The sequence below is a fragment of the Impatiens glandulifera genome, unplaced genomic scaffold (genome assembly GCF_907164915.1).
Source record: "Impatiens glandulifera unplaced genomic scaffold, dImpGla2.1, whole genome shotgun sequence".
Lineage (NCBI taxonomy): Eukaryota > Viridiplantae > Streptophyta > Magnoliopsida > Ericales > Balsaminaceae > Impatiens > Impatiens glandulifera.
In genome coordinates, this window is record NW_025919720.1 from 1 (window position 1) to 16,170 (window position 16,170).

General features: G+C 40.2%; 1 protein-coding gene across 1 annotated transcript; it reads left to right on the top strand.

The window, feature by feature from the left end:
- The first annotated feature begins 5,623 nt into the window (after nt 1-5,623).
- Nucleotides 5,624-15,916, top strand: LOC124918396. Its single transcript, XM_047458565.1, has 9 exons — nt 5,624-5,968; nt 6,116-6,398; nt 6,489-7,012; nt 7,376-7,654; nt 7,730-7,828; nt 13,763-14,155; nt 14,303-14,585; nt 14,676-15,199; nt 15,563-15,916. Exons 1-9 carry the CDS (start codon nt 5,624-5,626, stop codon nt 15,914-15,916), a joined length of 3,084 nt encoding a protein of 1,027 aa, XP_047314521.1.
- The last annotated feature ends 254 nt before the right edge of the window (nt 15,917-16,170 follow it).

The window sequence follows — 16,170 nt, forward strand, 5'->3', positions numbered from 1 at the left end:
GGCGGTCGTGGTGGTCGCGGCTATCCTTCCTTCTTCAACATGCTTCCCGGTCAAGACATGAGTCCAACCGATCCACGAGTTAAAAGGGAAGAATAATAATTTCTTTTCTTATGCTCTATTTAAGTCTTTCAAACAATGTTTCTCTGATGATTCTCTGAATATTGGTTTTGAATGTTTGATGTAAGTGAACAAGGGTTTTGTTTATTTATATGATGAATGCATGTGTTGATAAATATGCAGGTTTGCAATTTCTTCATCAAAAAGGGGGAAATTGTTGGGTCAAATTATTTTGACTGTGTGTTGAAATAATTTAACCATTGAGATTTTGATGATGAAATAACTTATGAGTTGCAGGTGTATTGAAACAATATTTCATAAGACTTGGCTCTAATGAGGATCATTAGACCGATTTTGGCAATTAGATGCATAGAATTAGACGTACAGTCTTACTCATCGGAGTTAGACGTGTAGTCTAATGAATGCATAGAATTAGACGTACAGTCTAACTCATCGGAGTTAGACGTGTAGTCTAATGAATGCATAGAATTAGACATACAGTCTAACTCATCGGAGTTAGACGTGTAGTCTAATGAATGCATAGAATTAGACGTAAAGTCTAACTCATCGGAGTTAGACGTGTAGTCTAATAGACTTGTAATTAGACGAATGGTCTAATAGATATTCGGAATTAGACGTACAGTCTAACTCATCGGAGTTAGACGTGTAGTCTAATATATTTGCAATTAGACGGATGGTCTAATATATATACGGAATTAGACGTACAGTCTAACTCATCGGAGTTAGACGTGTAATCTAATATATTTGCAATTAGACGGATGGTCTAATATGTATACGAAATTAGACGTGCAGTCTAACTTAGTGGAGTTAGACGTGCAGTCTAATAGAAAGTGAAAGTTAGACGTGAGTCTAACTCCTTCGGACAAGTCTGAGGTAGAACCGGAATTAGACGTGCAGTCTAACTAAGTGGAGTTAGACGTGCAGTCTAATGGTTATTGGATAATTAGACGTGTAGTCTAATTAGTGAAAGTTAGACGTGAGTCTAACTCCTTCAGACAAATTTGAGGTAGAATCAGAATTATACGTGCAGTCTAACTTAGTGGAGTTAAACGTGCAGTCTAATGATTATTGGATAATTAGACTCGTAGTCTAATTAGTTAAAGTTAGACGCGAGTCTAACTCCTTCAGACAAGTCTGAGGTAAGTACCGGAATTAGACGTGTAATCTAACTCAGTGGAGTTAGACGTGCAGTCTAATGGTTATTGAATAATTAGACGCGTAGTCTAATTAGTGAAAGTTAGACGTGAGTCTAACTCCTTCAGACAAGTCTGAGGTAGAACCGGAATTAGACGTGCAGTCTAACTCAGTGAAGTTAGACGTACCGTCTAATGGTTATTGGATAATTAGACGTGTGGTCTAATTAGTGAAAGTTAGACGTGCGTCTAACTCCTTCAGACAAGTCTGAGGTATAACCAGAATTAGACGTGTAGTCTAACTTAGTGGAGTTAGACGAACCGTCTAATGGTTATTGAATAATTAGACGTGTGGTCTAATTAGTGAAAGTTAGACGTGCGTCTAACTCCTTCAGACAAGTCTGAGGTAGAACCGGAATTAGACGTGTAGTCTAACTCAGTGGAGTTAGACGTACCGTCTAATGGTTACTGAATAATTAGACGTGTGGTCTAATTAGTGAAAGTTAGACGTGCGTCTAACTCCTTCAGACAAGTTTGAGGTAAAACCGGAATTAGACGTGTAGTCTAACTCAGTGGAGTTAAAAGTACCGTATAATGGTTATTGAATAATTAGACGTGTGGTCTAATTAGTGAAAGTTAGACGTGCGTCTAACTCCTTCAGACAAGTCCGAGGTAGAACCGGAATTAGACGTGCAGTCTAACTCAGTGGAGTTAGACGTGTAGTCTAATGGTTATTGGATAATTAGACGTGTGTCTAATTCTATTAGACCAGCCAGTCTAATAGACGTTACTATTAGAAGGAGATGTTTTATTTCATTAGACTGATTTTACAAATCTGTATAACTGAAATACGTCTAATGCTCAGTTTAAGTAGTATACTTGAAGCTAGCATTTCACCTACCCACATTCTGTAGTTGTACCCTACTTCTGCTTTGCTTTCTAGTGAAGATTAGTACAACTGCTATATGAAACCAACCAAGGAATGCCACGTAAGAGAATTTTTCCTCACATTACTTGTTTTGCAGGTACATCCCTGATGGAATATTCGGCGCACTACTAGTGGTGTACAGCCACAATCCTTTTGCTCAGAACCTCCCGCGTACAATGGAGGCTTTCCAATGGAAGAGTGACACGTATCATTCTAAAAGATTCGACCGTTAGCTCCTGCTCAGTATTTAATGAATCTAAAGGACAACGCACAATCTGCTTAACGAACAAGCAATCTGATTTTGTAGAGAGAGAAACTACTCAATCATCTTGCTTACTGAATTCATACTGTGAAGCTGCTTTCTAATTGTACTGTGTGTTAATCAAGAGAGAGCTATAATCAAAACACCTTTAGCTGAGTGATATTCTTCATCTTGTAATTGAACAGAAAGTGTTTTGTTCAATAGTGAGCTTAGTGTGTGTAAACTTTATTTGATTCAAATAATATTATAGTGAATCCTTCCGGTGGTTGGAAGAAGGGGTGACGTAGGAGAGTTTCTTTTCATATTGGTTGGAAAAAGGGGTGTCATCTTTTCATATTTCATCTTGTGCTTCAAACCCAAGTAAACAATTCTGCCTTTAATTCGTTTCAAGTGTTACAAGTGTTTGCGTAGAATAGAAAGCAAATTAAATCCCTAACAGGATTTCTTTCAAACCATTTTTCATAAGCCTTCATCCTTAGCCAGACCCCCGTTTCTATCGATAAAGTCGATCCTATCAATTGGTATCATAGCCAGGTTACTATTCTCAAGCCTTTCCAGAAATATGTCGACCATAACAAAAGATGCCAGTGCTAGAGCCATTCCAACTTTCTCTCGAGAAAACTACATTGTTTGGAATAAAAGAGTTCGTGCTCATCTCTCTTCTCTTCATGATGACATGTGGAGCGTTGTCACAGAAGGTCCTATCAAGATTGATAAGGAGAAGGACGACTGGAACTCTGATGAAAAGAGGCAGAACAACCTCAACAAGCTCTTGACGTTATGTACAGATCTCTCGATGACAGCATGTTCAACTACATTATCGAATGTGATACTGCCAAAGAGGTCTGGGACAAACTCACTCAATTGTGCGAGGGCAACGAGCAAACCAAGGAAAAAAAGATCATGGTTGCCACTCAATAGTTTGACAGCTTCAAAATGCGTCCTGGTGAAACAATGAACGATTTCGACACCAGATTCAACAAGATCGTCTCCTCTCTGTCTATCCTAGGCAAGACCTATAGCAACCGAGAGCTTGCTATCAAGGTCATGCATGCTCTTCCAAGGGAATGGGACATAAAGACTATAGCGATGAGAGAATCCAAAGATCTTAATAAGATCTCTCTCTTTGATCTCTTTGCTGACCTTAAGGCCTATGAGTTCGAGCTGAACTGTAGGATGGAAGAAGATCAACCTACGCCCGTTATCATTGCCAAGGCGTTGGTGACTGTTGAAGAGCCACCAACCGCTCCGGACGTGAAGATGGCAAATCAACAGTTGAGCAGCGATGCCATGTCTCTCTTTGTGAAGAAGTTTGGCGACTTCATGAAGAAGAGCAACTCTAACTCAAACTCTTAAAATTCTAATGATAATAGAAAATCTAAAGCTAATGTCACTTTTTTTAACTGTGGTATTAAAGGTCATTACGCATCGGAATGCCGGAAGCCAAAGCGTGAAGATGCCAAGGATGATGGAAAAGAGCTGAAGGCTCTTATTGCAGGTGACGGGAAGAACAGAGTAAACAGACGTGGCTCTTATTTTTCATCCAGTGAAAGTGATGAAGAAGAGGTGGCGTGCTTCATGGCAAAAGAAGATGAAGAAGGAACTCAGGAGACTGAGGTGATGCAGGAAGATTGCATGAAGTAAGCTAGAAGAGTACTCCTCTAAGTACATAGCCCTATAGAAGAATAAATGTTTTTATTTGTTGAAAATGTTTTTGGTCTTGGGACCACAAAAATTATCTATCACATTTTTATGTCCATAATGAGAGGGAAAATTACTTTGAAAGTAAAGATACTATGTAGACGAATATTCTTAATCGGTCTAATTAGACAAATGTGTTTAAAAGAAACAGTGTGTACTTAGACGTATTTTTGCTCATAATCTATACATCTAAGTCTATATGTTGAGGTGCTATACCTACGCGATTAGATGGACACGTCAAATAGGCGTTAGACGTTTTTATGTCATGAGCAAGTGGATGCTCACGTCTAATCAAACACACGTCTAACACGTGGTGTTTATGCGGAATTAGACGTACACGTCTAATAGACATTAGACGGATTTTTATAAACACGGAATTAGACGTATGCGTCTAATAGACTCACCCGTCTAATAGATGTTTTATTATATGGATTTGTGAACTAAGAAAAACGTCTAACTACGTGCTGATTAGACTAATCAAGGACAACTGTCCCACAATTGAGAGCTATTTACTTTTCCCGCTCATAATATCAAACAGTCATCTCTTAATAACATGAAGACACGTGTCTCTCAAATTTAAAGAAAATGACTGATATACCCTCATTTGTAATGATGACTCATTGAAAAAGGACGTCTAACATTTATTGACGGGCCATACCCTTGAGAAAAGACGGTTATTCTGTATTCCCCTCTTCTGTCTATATAAGGATATTAGTGCATGAGTTTGAAAGTTTTCAATCTCTCAAAATCTTTAAGAACCCTAGCTTTCTTTGCATTTCTCTCTCTAAATCTCTCTGAAATATTGTGTCGTTTCATATTCTTTTGAAAAATGGTGAAGAAAATCACTTTGGGTCATTGTACTTTGCAGGTGGATTTTCCATTGGTGTATACTTTTGATCAATCGGAGGTGGTGGAGATGTTCCGAACCCTAAAATATTATGGGTTAAGAAAGTATCTTGGCGGTCCGTTCGTATTCTATGAAAAAGAAGTTCGCGAGTTCTTCAAAACGGCAACTATGGTGGGTGAATCCATCGTAGCAACCGTCAACGAAATGGTGTTCTCATTCGATGAAGCAGTTATGCGGAGTTCTTTGAACTTCCAACGAAGGGGCACTCGTTCAACTTGATCCTCTCACCAGAAATCATGGAGTAGATGAAGAGTACCTTCTCTACTGATGGTTCAATAATCCATGTTAATGGACCCAAAAATGTGTTCAAACCGCATTTTATTCTACTGAACGACGTGGTGGCAAAGGCGCTACAAGGGAAATCAGGTTCTTTCCATCTCTATAGTCAAGACCGTTTTGACTATATGTGTGCTATCTCAAAGGGAATCTAGGTAAACTAGGCTCACACCCTTTTCCAGAACTTGTGCTTCTCGATCAGTAAGACGAACAAGGAAAGCATAACGTTTTCTTCTCAACTAATTCATCTGTTGAAGCATTTGAGGGTTCCTGTTGGTGAACCTGTGTAGATCAACTCTCCAAGAGTTTATACTTCCCTTACAGTGGCTAATACACTGATGAGGATGAAGAACAATCTTGAATCTGCATATGGTGCATCGAGTTACCAAATCGGTGGAAAGCCCTCTACCCGATCCAAGCAACCATCTGCTTTTCTGATGTCAACAAGGGAAAAGAGAACGAAAACGGTGAATGAATCGGAGGCAAGTTCCTCCAGTTTGAAGAGTTCAAACAAGAAGGACTCTGAATCTGTTGATTCAAGGTTATGGCAAGGTCTAGGCGTACTTGCTGCAACTCCGATGTCCTCACTATCCACTCCCTCAACCATTTTGAGGAAACCTTCGAGATCTTGTGTCTCAAAGGAGAAGAAGACAAAGGCATCCCGCGCGTCTAAATCTGTAAAGGTAACCTCTTCCAAATCTCTGGCCGCTGTGCCTAAGTTTGATGTTCCTATTGTGGAACAAGCTGAATCTGTATTTTCTCCGTTGAGAGAATCTGCTGAAGGGCCTGCTGTTGAGTCAGCCGGTCTAAATATTGAAAGTGTTAACAAGAATGCGTCTCCTATTGTTCAAACTAACCTAGTAGCCGCCGGTGCTACAGAGTCTTCACAACCAGAACAAGGGGCTGTTCTTACCCTTGTGGCTGGTGAATCCACTATTCCCGCTCCTAAAGATTCATTGGTAGCAGGGAAAGTACCTCGTGTGGAGCTCCCTGCTGAGCTCTGTAAGGAACCTCAATCAGCGTTTGAACTGATGCGTTCCAAAAGACAGTCAGGTGGAATCGTAATCGGTGAACCCAGAATTGCTCCAAAACCCGTAGAGGTTGTTGGAAAAGGCAAAAAGATTTCAACCCAAGCTCCTGAAAAGGTATCGGAGGCAACAGGGATTGTTGACCTCATTTTAGATCAAGTTAAAGTTATCACAGCTGAGAAACTGGAGATTTTTGAATCTTGGTTTCTCGAGAGATTGTCATCCAAGTATAATGATTCTTTGTCAAACTCTACTATAACGAAAGAATGGAAGAAGAGGGTGGCAAACGAAAAGAAAGTTCTGAAAAGGGATAGAACTTCAGAGGTTGCTGAGGCTCTAAAGAGAAAAGATTTTGTAGAAGCTTGTCTGTATGGAAAAGCTCTTTTCCCAATCTTCGAAGCCAGAAAGGCAAACTTCAATCCTTTTGAGAAAGGATCTGAAGTAGAAGTGAAGGTTTTGAAGAAGCTAAACGACATCCTAGATGGCTACGTCTCAGTAGCTTCTCGACACATTCATGGCGCCGATTGCTCTAGTGCAGAACCTCTAAATGATGATGAAGCTATGGATATTCTTAATGCTGAGAAAGATGCTGATGAGCTAGATGATGCTCTCGTGATCGAATTCGAGAATCTTTCTCCCGAAGAGAGACGCATTCTAGATCAACCCATTCAAGAGTTTCCGAATGAAGAAGAAGAAGAAGTGATTGTCCAAGAGCCTGAACAAGCTCTTGAGACAAATGAAGAAGAAGTGATTGTCGAAGATGTGATTGAGGAAGCTGTTCAAGCTCCTCTTGAAGAAAATGTGATGTTAACCCCTGTTGTGAGAACAGAGGTTGTTCAAGAGAAAGTGGCAGAGGTAACTCAGCCAGAAACTGTCAGATCTGAGGGGGAACCCTCTAAAGAGAAGGCCGATGAAGAAGAAAGTTCCTCATCTGAGGAGGAACAGGATCAACAAGCAACGTTTATCAAGCCCCGTCTATTTCCCGACACAATTGTGGGAAATGTTCATGAAAATATCAACATTCCTCTTCATTACACTGGAAATCTCTATGAGAGATTTCAGAGAGCTGAAGAAGAAATTGAAGAAGAAGAGCAGGATGAAGCTGCTAAGAAGGCCGAAAAGAATCAACTGGAGCAATCCTTGCAGATTCACATAAACTTTGAGTCAATTAAGAGCATGGTTGCAGAGTCTGAAGAGATCTCATCTCCTGAAGAGTCCTCTATCGAAGGAAACAAGGTGTTAAGATCTATGAGGTCTCTTCTCTCATCGATTCAGAAGACCATGACACAGGCCATGAACACGAAGGAAGAAGAAAGAGAGGGCTTTAGCAAGATTATCAAGGTCCTTACTGAGTTTGACAACACTTTGAAGAAGAACATTTATGAGACTCATGTCGCAAATCTAAACTTCTCATAGTTTGAAAAGCAACTCTTCAGCTGTCAAAGTGTACTTCTGAACATTGAAAGGCAATTCAATGATGAACACCACAAGGAGACCTTAGAAGAATTCAGTCTGGTGAAGAATCCGATGGTGGAAATTCAGGGCTGTTTGAGTAGAAATGACAATGAACGACATGAATTTGCTGACTCTATTGCAAGGAAATTTCAAGCAAAGGAGAACGCAAAGGCCAATGCTGAAGGTACTCAATCTCGACCCGCTCAAAGCGAGTCAAGTGGAAGAAATGATGGAGTGTCAATCGACACTAGATCCAGGCAAGCTCCAAGCACTGATGACAATCCTAGGCCAACCAAGAGAGGTGGAGGTCGAAGCGGTGGTGAGCGTGGAGGTCGAAGCAGTGGTGGCCGTAGTAGGCTAGCCAAAGTTGATCAAGGAGGTCGTGGCAGCGGCAATGAACGGGGTGGTAGATCAAGTGAAGGCGGTCGTGGTGGTCGCGGCTATCCTTCCTTCTTCAACATGCTTCCCGGTCAAGACATGAGTCCAACCGATCCACGAGTTAAAAGGGAAGAATAATAATTTCTTTTCTTATGCTCTATTTAAGTCTTTCAAACAATGTTTCTCTGATGATTCTCTGAATATTGGTTTTGAATGTTTGATGTAAGTGAACAAGGGTTTTGTTTATTTATATGATGAATGCATGTGTTGATATAATATGCAGGTTTGCAATTTCTTCATCAAAAAGGGGGAAATTGTTGGGTCAAATTATTTTGACTGTGTGTTGAAATAATTTAACCATTGAGATTTTGATGATGAAATAACTTATGAGTTGCAGGTGTATTGAAACAATATTTCATAAGACTTGGCTCTAATGAGGATCATTAGACCGATTTTGGCAATTAGATGCATAGAATTAGACGTACAGTCTTACTCATCGGAGTTAGACGTGTAGTCTAATGAATGCATAGAATTAGACGTACAGTCTAACTCATCGGAGTTAGACGTGTAGTCTAATGAATGCATAGAATTAGACATACAGTCTAACTCATCGGAGTTAGACGTGTAGTCTAATGAATGCATAGAATTAGACGTAAAGTCTAACTCATCGGAGTTAGACGTGTAGTCTAATAGACTTGTAATTAGACGAATGGTCTAATAGATATTCGGAATTAGACGTACAGTCTAACTCATCGGAGTTAGACGTGTAGTCTAATATATTTGCAATTAGACGGATGGTCTAATATATATACGGAATTAGACGTACAGTCTAACTCATCGGAGTTAGACGTGTAATCTAATATATTTGCAATTAGACGGATGGTCTAATATGTATACGAAATTAGACGTGCAGTCTAACTTAGTGGAGTTAGACGTGCAGTCTAATAGAAAGTGAAAGTTAGACGTGAGTCTAACTCCTTCGGACAAGTCTGAGGTAGAACCGGAATTAGACGTGCAGTCTAACTAAGTGGAGTTAGACGTGCAGTCTAATGGTTATTGGATAATTAGACGCGTAGTCTAATTAGTGAAAGTTAGACGTGAGTCTAACTCCTTCAGACAAATCTGAGGTAGAATCAGAATTATACATGCAGTCTAACTTAGTGGAGTTAAACGTGCAGTCTAATGATTATTGGATAATTAGACTCGTAGTCTAATTAGTTAAAGTTAGACGCGAGTCTAACTCCTTCAGACAAGTCTGAGGTAGTACCGGAATTAGACGTGTAATCTAACTCAGTGGAGTTAGACGTGCAGTCTAATGGTTATTGAATAATTAGACGCGTAGTCTAATTAGTGAAAGTTAGACGTGAGTCTAACTCCTTCAGACAAGTCTGAGGTAGAACCGGAATTAGACGTGCAGTCTAACTCAGTGTAGTTAGACGTGCAGTCTAATGGTTATTGGATAATTAGACGTGTGGTCTAATTAGTGAAAGTTAGACGTGCGTCTAACTCCTTCAGACAAGTCTGAGGTATAACCAGAATTAGACGTGTAGTCTAACTTAGTGGAGTTAGACGAACCGTCTAATGGTTATTGAATAATTAGACGTGTGGTCTAATTAGTGAAAGTTAGACGTGCGTCTAACTCCTTTAGACAAGTCTGAGGTAGAACCGGAATTAGACGTGTAGTCTAACTCAGTGGAGTTAGACGTACCGTCTAATGGTTACTGAATAATTAGACGTGTGGTCTAATTAGTGAAAGTTAGACGTGCGTCTAACTCCTTCAGACAAGTTTGAGGTAAAACCGGAATTAGACGTGTAGTCTAACTCAGTGGAGTTAAAAGTACCGTATAATGGTTATTGAATAATTAGACGTGTGGTCTAATTAGTGAAAGTTAGACGTGCGTCTAACTCCTTCAGACATGTCCGAGGTAGAACCGGAATTAGACGTGCAGTCTAACTCAGTGGAGTTAGACGTGTAGTCTAATGGTTATTGGATAATTAGTCGTGTGTCTAATTCTATTAGACCAGCCGGTCTAATAGACGTTACTATTAGAAGGAGATGTTTTATTTCATTAGACTGATTTTACAAATCTGTATAACTGAAATACGTCTAATGCTCAGTTTAAGTAGTATACTTGAAGCTAGCATTTCACCTACCCACATTCTGTAGTTGTACCCTACTTCTGCTTTGCTTTCTAGTGAAGATTAGTACAACTGCTATATGAAACCAACCAAGGAATGCCACGTAAGAGAATTTTTCCTCACATTACTTGTTTTGCAGGTACATCCCTGATGGAATATTCGGCGCACTACTAGTGGTGTACAGCCACAATCCTTTTGCTCAGAACCTCCCGCGTACAATGGAGGCTTTCCAATGGAAGAGTGACACGTATCATTCTAAAAGATTCGACCGTTAGCTCCTGCTCAGTATTTAATGAATCTAAAGGACAACGCACAATCTGCTTAACGAACAAGCAATCTGATTTTGTAGAGAGAGAAACTACTCAATCATCTTGCTTACTGAATTCATACTGTGAAGCTGCTTTCTAATTGTACTGTGTGTTAATCAAGAGAGAGCTATAATCAAAACACCTTTAGCTGAGTGATATTCTTCATCTTGTAATTGAACAGAAAGTGTTTTGTTCAATAGTGAGCTTAGTGTGTGTAAACTTTATTTGATTCAAATAATATTATAGTGAATCCTTCCGGTGGTTGGAAGAAGGGGTGACGTAGGAGAGTTTCTTTTCATATTGGTTGGAAAAAGGGGTGTCATCTTTTCATATTTCATCTTGTGCTTCAAACCCAAGTAAACAATTCTGCCTTTAATTCGTTTCAAGTGTTACAAGTGTTTGCGTAGAATAGAAAGCAAATTAAATCCCTAACAGGATTTCTTTCAAACCATTTTTCATAAGCCTTCATCCTTAGCCAGACCCCCGTTTCTATCGATAAAGTCGATCCTATCAATTGGTATCATAGCCAGGTTACTATTCTCAAGCCTTTCCAGAAATATGTCGACCATAACAAAAGATGCCAGTGCTAGAGCCATTCCAACTTTCTCTCGAGAAAACTACATTGTTTGGAATAAAAGAGTTCGTGCTCATCTCTCTTCTCTTCATGATGACATGTGGAGCGTTGTCACAGAAGGTCCTATCAAGATTGATAAGGAGAAGGACGACTGGAACTCTGATGAAAAGAGGCAGAACAACCTCAACAAGCTCTTGACGTTATGTACAGATCTCTCGATGACAGCATGTTCAACTACATTATCGAATGTGATACTGCCAAAGAGGTCTGGGACAAACTCACTCAATTGTGCGAGGGCAACGAGCAAACCAAGGAAAAAAAGATCATGGTTGCCACTCAATATTTTGACAGCTTCAAAATGCGTCCTGGTGAAACAATGAACGATTTCGACACCAGATTCAACAAGATCGTCTCCTCTCTGTCTATCCTAGGCAAGACCTATAGCAACCGAGAGCTTGCTATCAAGGTCATGCATGCTCTTCCAAGGGAATGGGACATAAAGACTATGGCGATGAGAGAATCCAAAGATCTTAATAAGATCTCTCTCTTTGATCTCTTTGCTGACCTTAAGGCCTATGAGTTCGAGCTGAACTGTAGGATGGAAGAAGATCAACCTACGCCCGTTATCATTGCCAAGGCGTTGGTGACTGTTGAAGAGCCACCAACCGCTCCGGACGTGAAGATGGCAAATCAACAGTTGAGCAGCGATGCCATGTCTCTCTTTGTGAAGAAGTTTGGCGACTTCATGAAGAAGAGCAACTCTAACTCAAACTCTTAAAATTCTAATGATAATAGAAAATCTAAAGCTAATGTCACTTTTTTTAACTGTGGTATTAAAGGTCATTACGCATCGGAATGCCGGAAGCCAAAGCGTGAAGATGCCAAGGATGATGGAAAAGAGCTGAAGGCTCTTATTGCAGGTGACGGGAAGAACAGAGTAAACAGACGTGGCTCTTATTTTTCATCCAGTGAAAGTGATGAAGAAGAGGTGGCGTGCTTCATGGCAAAAGAAGATGAAGAAGGAACTCAGGAGACTGAGGTGATGCAGGAAGATTGCATGAAGTAAGCTAGAAGAGTACTCCTCTAAGTACATAGCCCTATAGAAGAATAAATGTTTTTATTTGTTGAAAATGTTTTTGGTCTTGGGACCACAAAAATTATCTATCACATTTTTATGTCCATAATGAGAGGGAAAATTACTTTGAAAGTAAAGATACTATGTAGACGAATATTCTTAATCGGTCTAATTAGACAAATGTGTTTAAAAGAAACAGTGTGTACTTAGACGTATTTTTGCTCATAATCTATACATCTAAGTCTATATGTTGAGGTGCTATACCTACGCGATTAGATGGACACGTCAAATAGACGTTAGACGTTTTTATGTCATGAGCAAGTGGATGCTCACGTCTAATCAAACACACGTCTAACACGTGGTGTTTATGCGGAATTAGACGTACACGTCTAATAGACATTAGACGGATTTTTATAAACACGGAATTAGACGTATGCGTCTAATAGACTCACCCGTCTAATAGATGTTTTATTATATGGATTTGTGAACTAAGAAAAACGTCTAACTACGTGCTGATTAGACTAATCAAGGACAACTGTCCCACAATTGAGAGCTATTTACTTTTCCGCTCATAATATCAAACAGTCATCTCTTAATAACATGAAGACACGTGTCTCTCAAATTTAAAGAAAATGACTGATATACCCTCATTTGTAATGATGACTCATTGAAAAAGGACGTCTAACATTTATTGACGGGCCATACCCTTGAGAAAAGACGGTTATTCTGTATTCCCCTCTTCTGTCTATATAAGGATATTAGTGCATGAGTTTGAAAGTTTTCAATCTCTCAAAATCTTTAAGAACCCTAGCTTTCTTTGCATTTCTCTCTCTAAATCTCTCTGAAATATTGTGTCGTTTCATATTCTTTTGAAAAATGGTGAAGAAAATCACTTTGGGTCATTGTACTTTGCAGGTGGATTTTCCATTGGTGTATACTTTTGATCAATCGGAGGTGGTGGAGATGTTCCGAACCCTAAAATATTATGGGTTAAGAAAGTATCTTGGCGGTCCGTTCGTATTCTATGAAAAAGAAGTTCGCGAGTTCTTCAAAACGGCAACTATGGTGGGTGAATCCATCGTAGCAACCGTCAACGAAATGGAGTTCTCATTCGATGAAGCAGTTATGCGGAGTTCTTTGAACTTCCAACGAAGGGGCACTCGTTCAACTTGATCCTCTCACCAGAAATCATGGAGTAGATGAAGAGTACCTTCTCTACTGATGGTTCAATAATCCATGTTAATGGACCCAAAAATGTGTTCAAACCGCATTTTATTCTACTGAACGACGTGGTGGCAAAGGCGCTACAAGGGAAATCAGGTTCTTTCCATCTCTATAGTCAAGACCGTTTTGACTATATGTGTGCTATCTCAAAGGGAATCTAGGTAAACTAGGCTCACACCCTTTTCCAGAACTTGTGCTTCTCGATCAGTAAGACGAACAAGGAAAGCATAACGTTTTCTTCTCAACTAATTCATCTGTTGAAGCATTTGAGGGTTCCTGTTGGTGAACCTGTGTAGATCAACTCTCCAAGAGTTTATACTTCCCTTACAGTGGCTAATACACTGATGAGGATGAAGAACAATCTTGAATCTGCATATGGTGCATCGAGTTACCAAATCGGTGGAAAGCCCTCTACCCGATCCAAGCAACCATCTGCTTTTCTGATGTCAACAAGGGAAAAGAGAACGAAAACGGTGAATGAATCGGAGGCAAGTTCCTCCAGTTTGAAGAGTTCAAACAAGAAGGACTCTGAATCTGTCGATTCAAGGTTATGGCAAGGTCTAGGCGTACTTGCTGCAACTCCGATGTCCTCACTATCCACTCCCTCAACCATTTTGAGGAAACCTTCGAGATCTTGTGTCTCAAAGGAGAAGAAGACAAAGGCGTCCCGCGCGTCTAAATCTGTAAAGGTAACCTCTTCCAAATCTCTGGCCGCTGTGCCTAAGTTTGATGTTCCTATTGTGGAACAAGCTGAATCTGTATTTTCTCCGTTGAGAGAATCTGCTGAAGGGCCTGCTGTTGAGTCAGCCGGTCTAAATATTGAAAGTGTTAACAAGAATGCGTCTCCTATTGTTCAAACTAACCTAGTAGCCGCCGGTGCTACAGAGTCTTCACAACCAGAACAAGGGGCTGTTCTTACCCTTGTGGCTGGTGAATCCACTATTCCCGCTCCTAAAGATTCATTGGTAGCAGGGAAAGTACCTCGTGTGGAGCTCCCTGCTGAGCTCTGTAAGGAACCTCAATCAGCGTTTGAACTGATGCGTTCCAAAAGACAGTCAGGTGGAATCGTAATCGGTGAACCCAGAATTGCTCCAAAACCCGTAGAGGTTGTTGGAAAAGGCAAAAAGATTTCAACCCAAGCTCCTGAAAAGGTATCGGAGGCAACAGGGATTGTTGACCTCATTTTAGATCAAGTTAAAGTTATCACAGCTGAGAAATTGGAGATTTTTGAATCTTGGTTTCTCGAGAGATTGTCATCCAAGTATAATGATTCTTTGTCAAACTCTACTATAACGAAAGAATGGAAGAAGAGGGTGGCAAACGAAAACAAAGTTCTGAAAAGGGATAGAACTTCAGAGGTTGCTGAGGCTCTAAAGAGAAAAGATTTTGTAGAAGCTTGTCTGTATGGAAAAGCTCTTTTCCCAATCTTCGAAGCCAGAAAGGCAAACTTCAATCCTTTTGAGAAAGGATCTGAAGTAGAAGTGAAGGTTTTGAAGAAGCTAAACGACATCCTAGATGGCTACGTCTCAGTAGCTTCTCGACACATTCATGGCGCCGATTGCTCTAGTGCAGAACCTCTAAATGATGATGAAGCTATGGATATTCTTAATGCTGAGAAAGATGCTGATGAGCTAGATGATGCTCTCGTGATCGAATTCGAGAATCTTTCTCCCGAAGAGAGACGCATTCTAGATCAACCCATTCAAGAGTTTCCGAATGAAGAAGAAGAAGAAGTGATTGTCCAAGAGCCTGAACAAGCTCTTGAGACAAATGAAGAAGAAGTGATTGTCGAAGATGTGATTGAGGAAGCTGTTCAAGCTCCTCTTGAAGAAAATGTGATGTTAACCCCTGTTGTGAGAACAGAGGTTGTTCAAGAGAAAGTGGCAGAGGTAACTCAGCCAGAAACTGTCAGATCTGAGGGGGAACCCTCTAAAGAGAAGGCCGATGAAGAAGAAAGTTCCTCATCTGAGGAGGAACAGGATCAACAAGCAACGTTTATCAAGCCCCGTCTATTTCCCGACACAATTGTGGGAAATGTTCATGAAAATATCAACATTCCTCTTCATTACACTGGAAATCTCTATGAGAGATTTCAGAGAGCTGAAGAAGAAATTGAAGAAGAAGAGCAGGATGAAGCTGCTAAGAAGGCCGAAAAGAATCAACTGGAGCAATCCTTGCAGATTCACATAAACTTTGAGTCAATTAAGAGCATGGTTGCAGAGTCTGAAGAGATCTCATCTCCTGAAGAGTCCTCTATCGAAGGAAACAAGGTGTTAAGATCTATGAGGTCTCTTCTCTCATCGATTCAGAAGACCATGACACAGGCCATGAACACGAAGGAAGAAGAAAGAGAGGGCTTTAGCAAGATTATCAAGGTCCTTACTGAGTTTGACAACACTTTGAAGAAGAACATTTATGAGACTCATGTCGCAAATCTAAACTTCTCATAGTTTGAAAAGCAACTCTTCAGCTGTCAAAGTGTACTTCTGAACATTGAAAGGCAATTCAATGATGAACACCACAAGGAGACCTTAGAAGAATTCAGTCTGGTGAAGAATCCGATGGTGGAAATTCAGGGCTGTTTGAGTAGAAATGACAATGAACGACATGAATTTGCTGACTCCATTGCAAAGGAAATTTCAAGCAAAGGAGAACGCAAAGGCCAATGCTCAAGGTACTCAATCTCGACCCGCTCAAAGCGAGT

Excerpts from the sequence above, each read along its gene's own strand:
- LOC124918396 (XM_047458565.1), top strand. The coding sequence starts at position 5,624 with ATGAGGATGAAGAACAATCTTGAATCTGCATATGGTGCATCGAGTTAC. Across the intron at positions 5,969-6,115 it reads GCGCGTCTAAATCTGTAAAG|AATGCGTCTCCTATTGTTCA; the intron begins GTAACCTCTTCC and ends AGTGTTAACAAG. Across the intron at positions 7,829-13,762 it reads CCTTAGAAGAATTCAGTCTG|ATCAACTCTCCAAGAGTTTA; the intron begins GTGAAGAATCCG and ends GAACCTGTGTAG.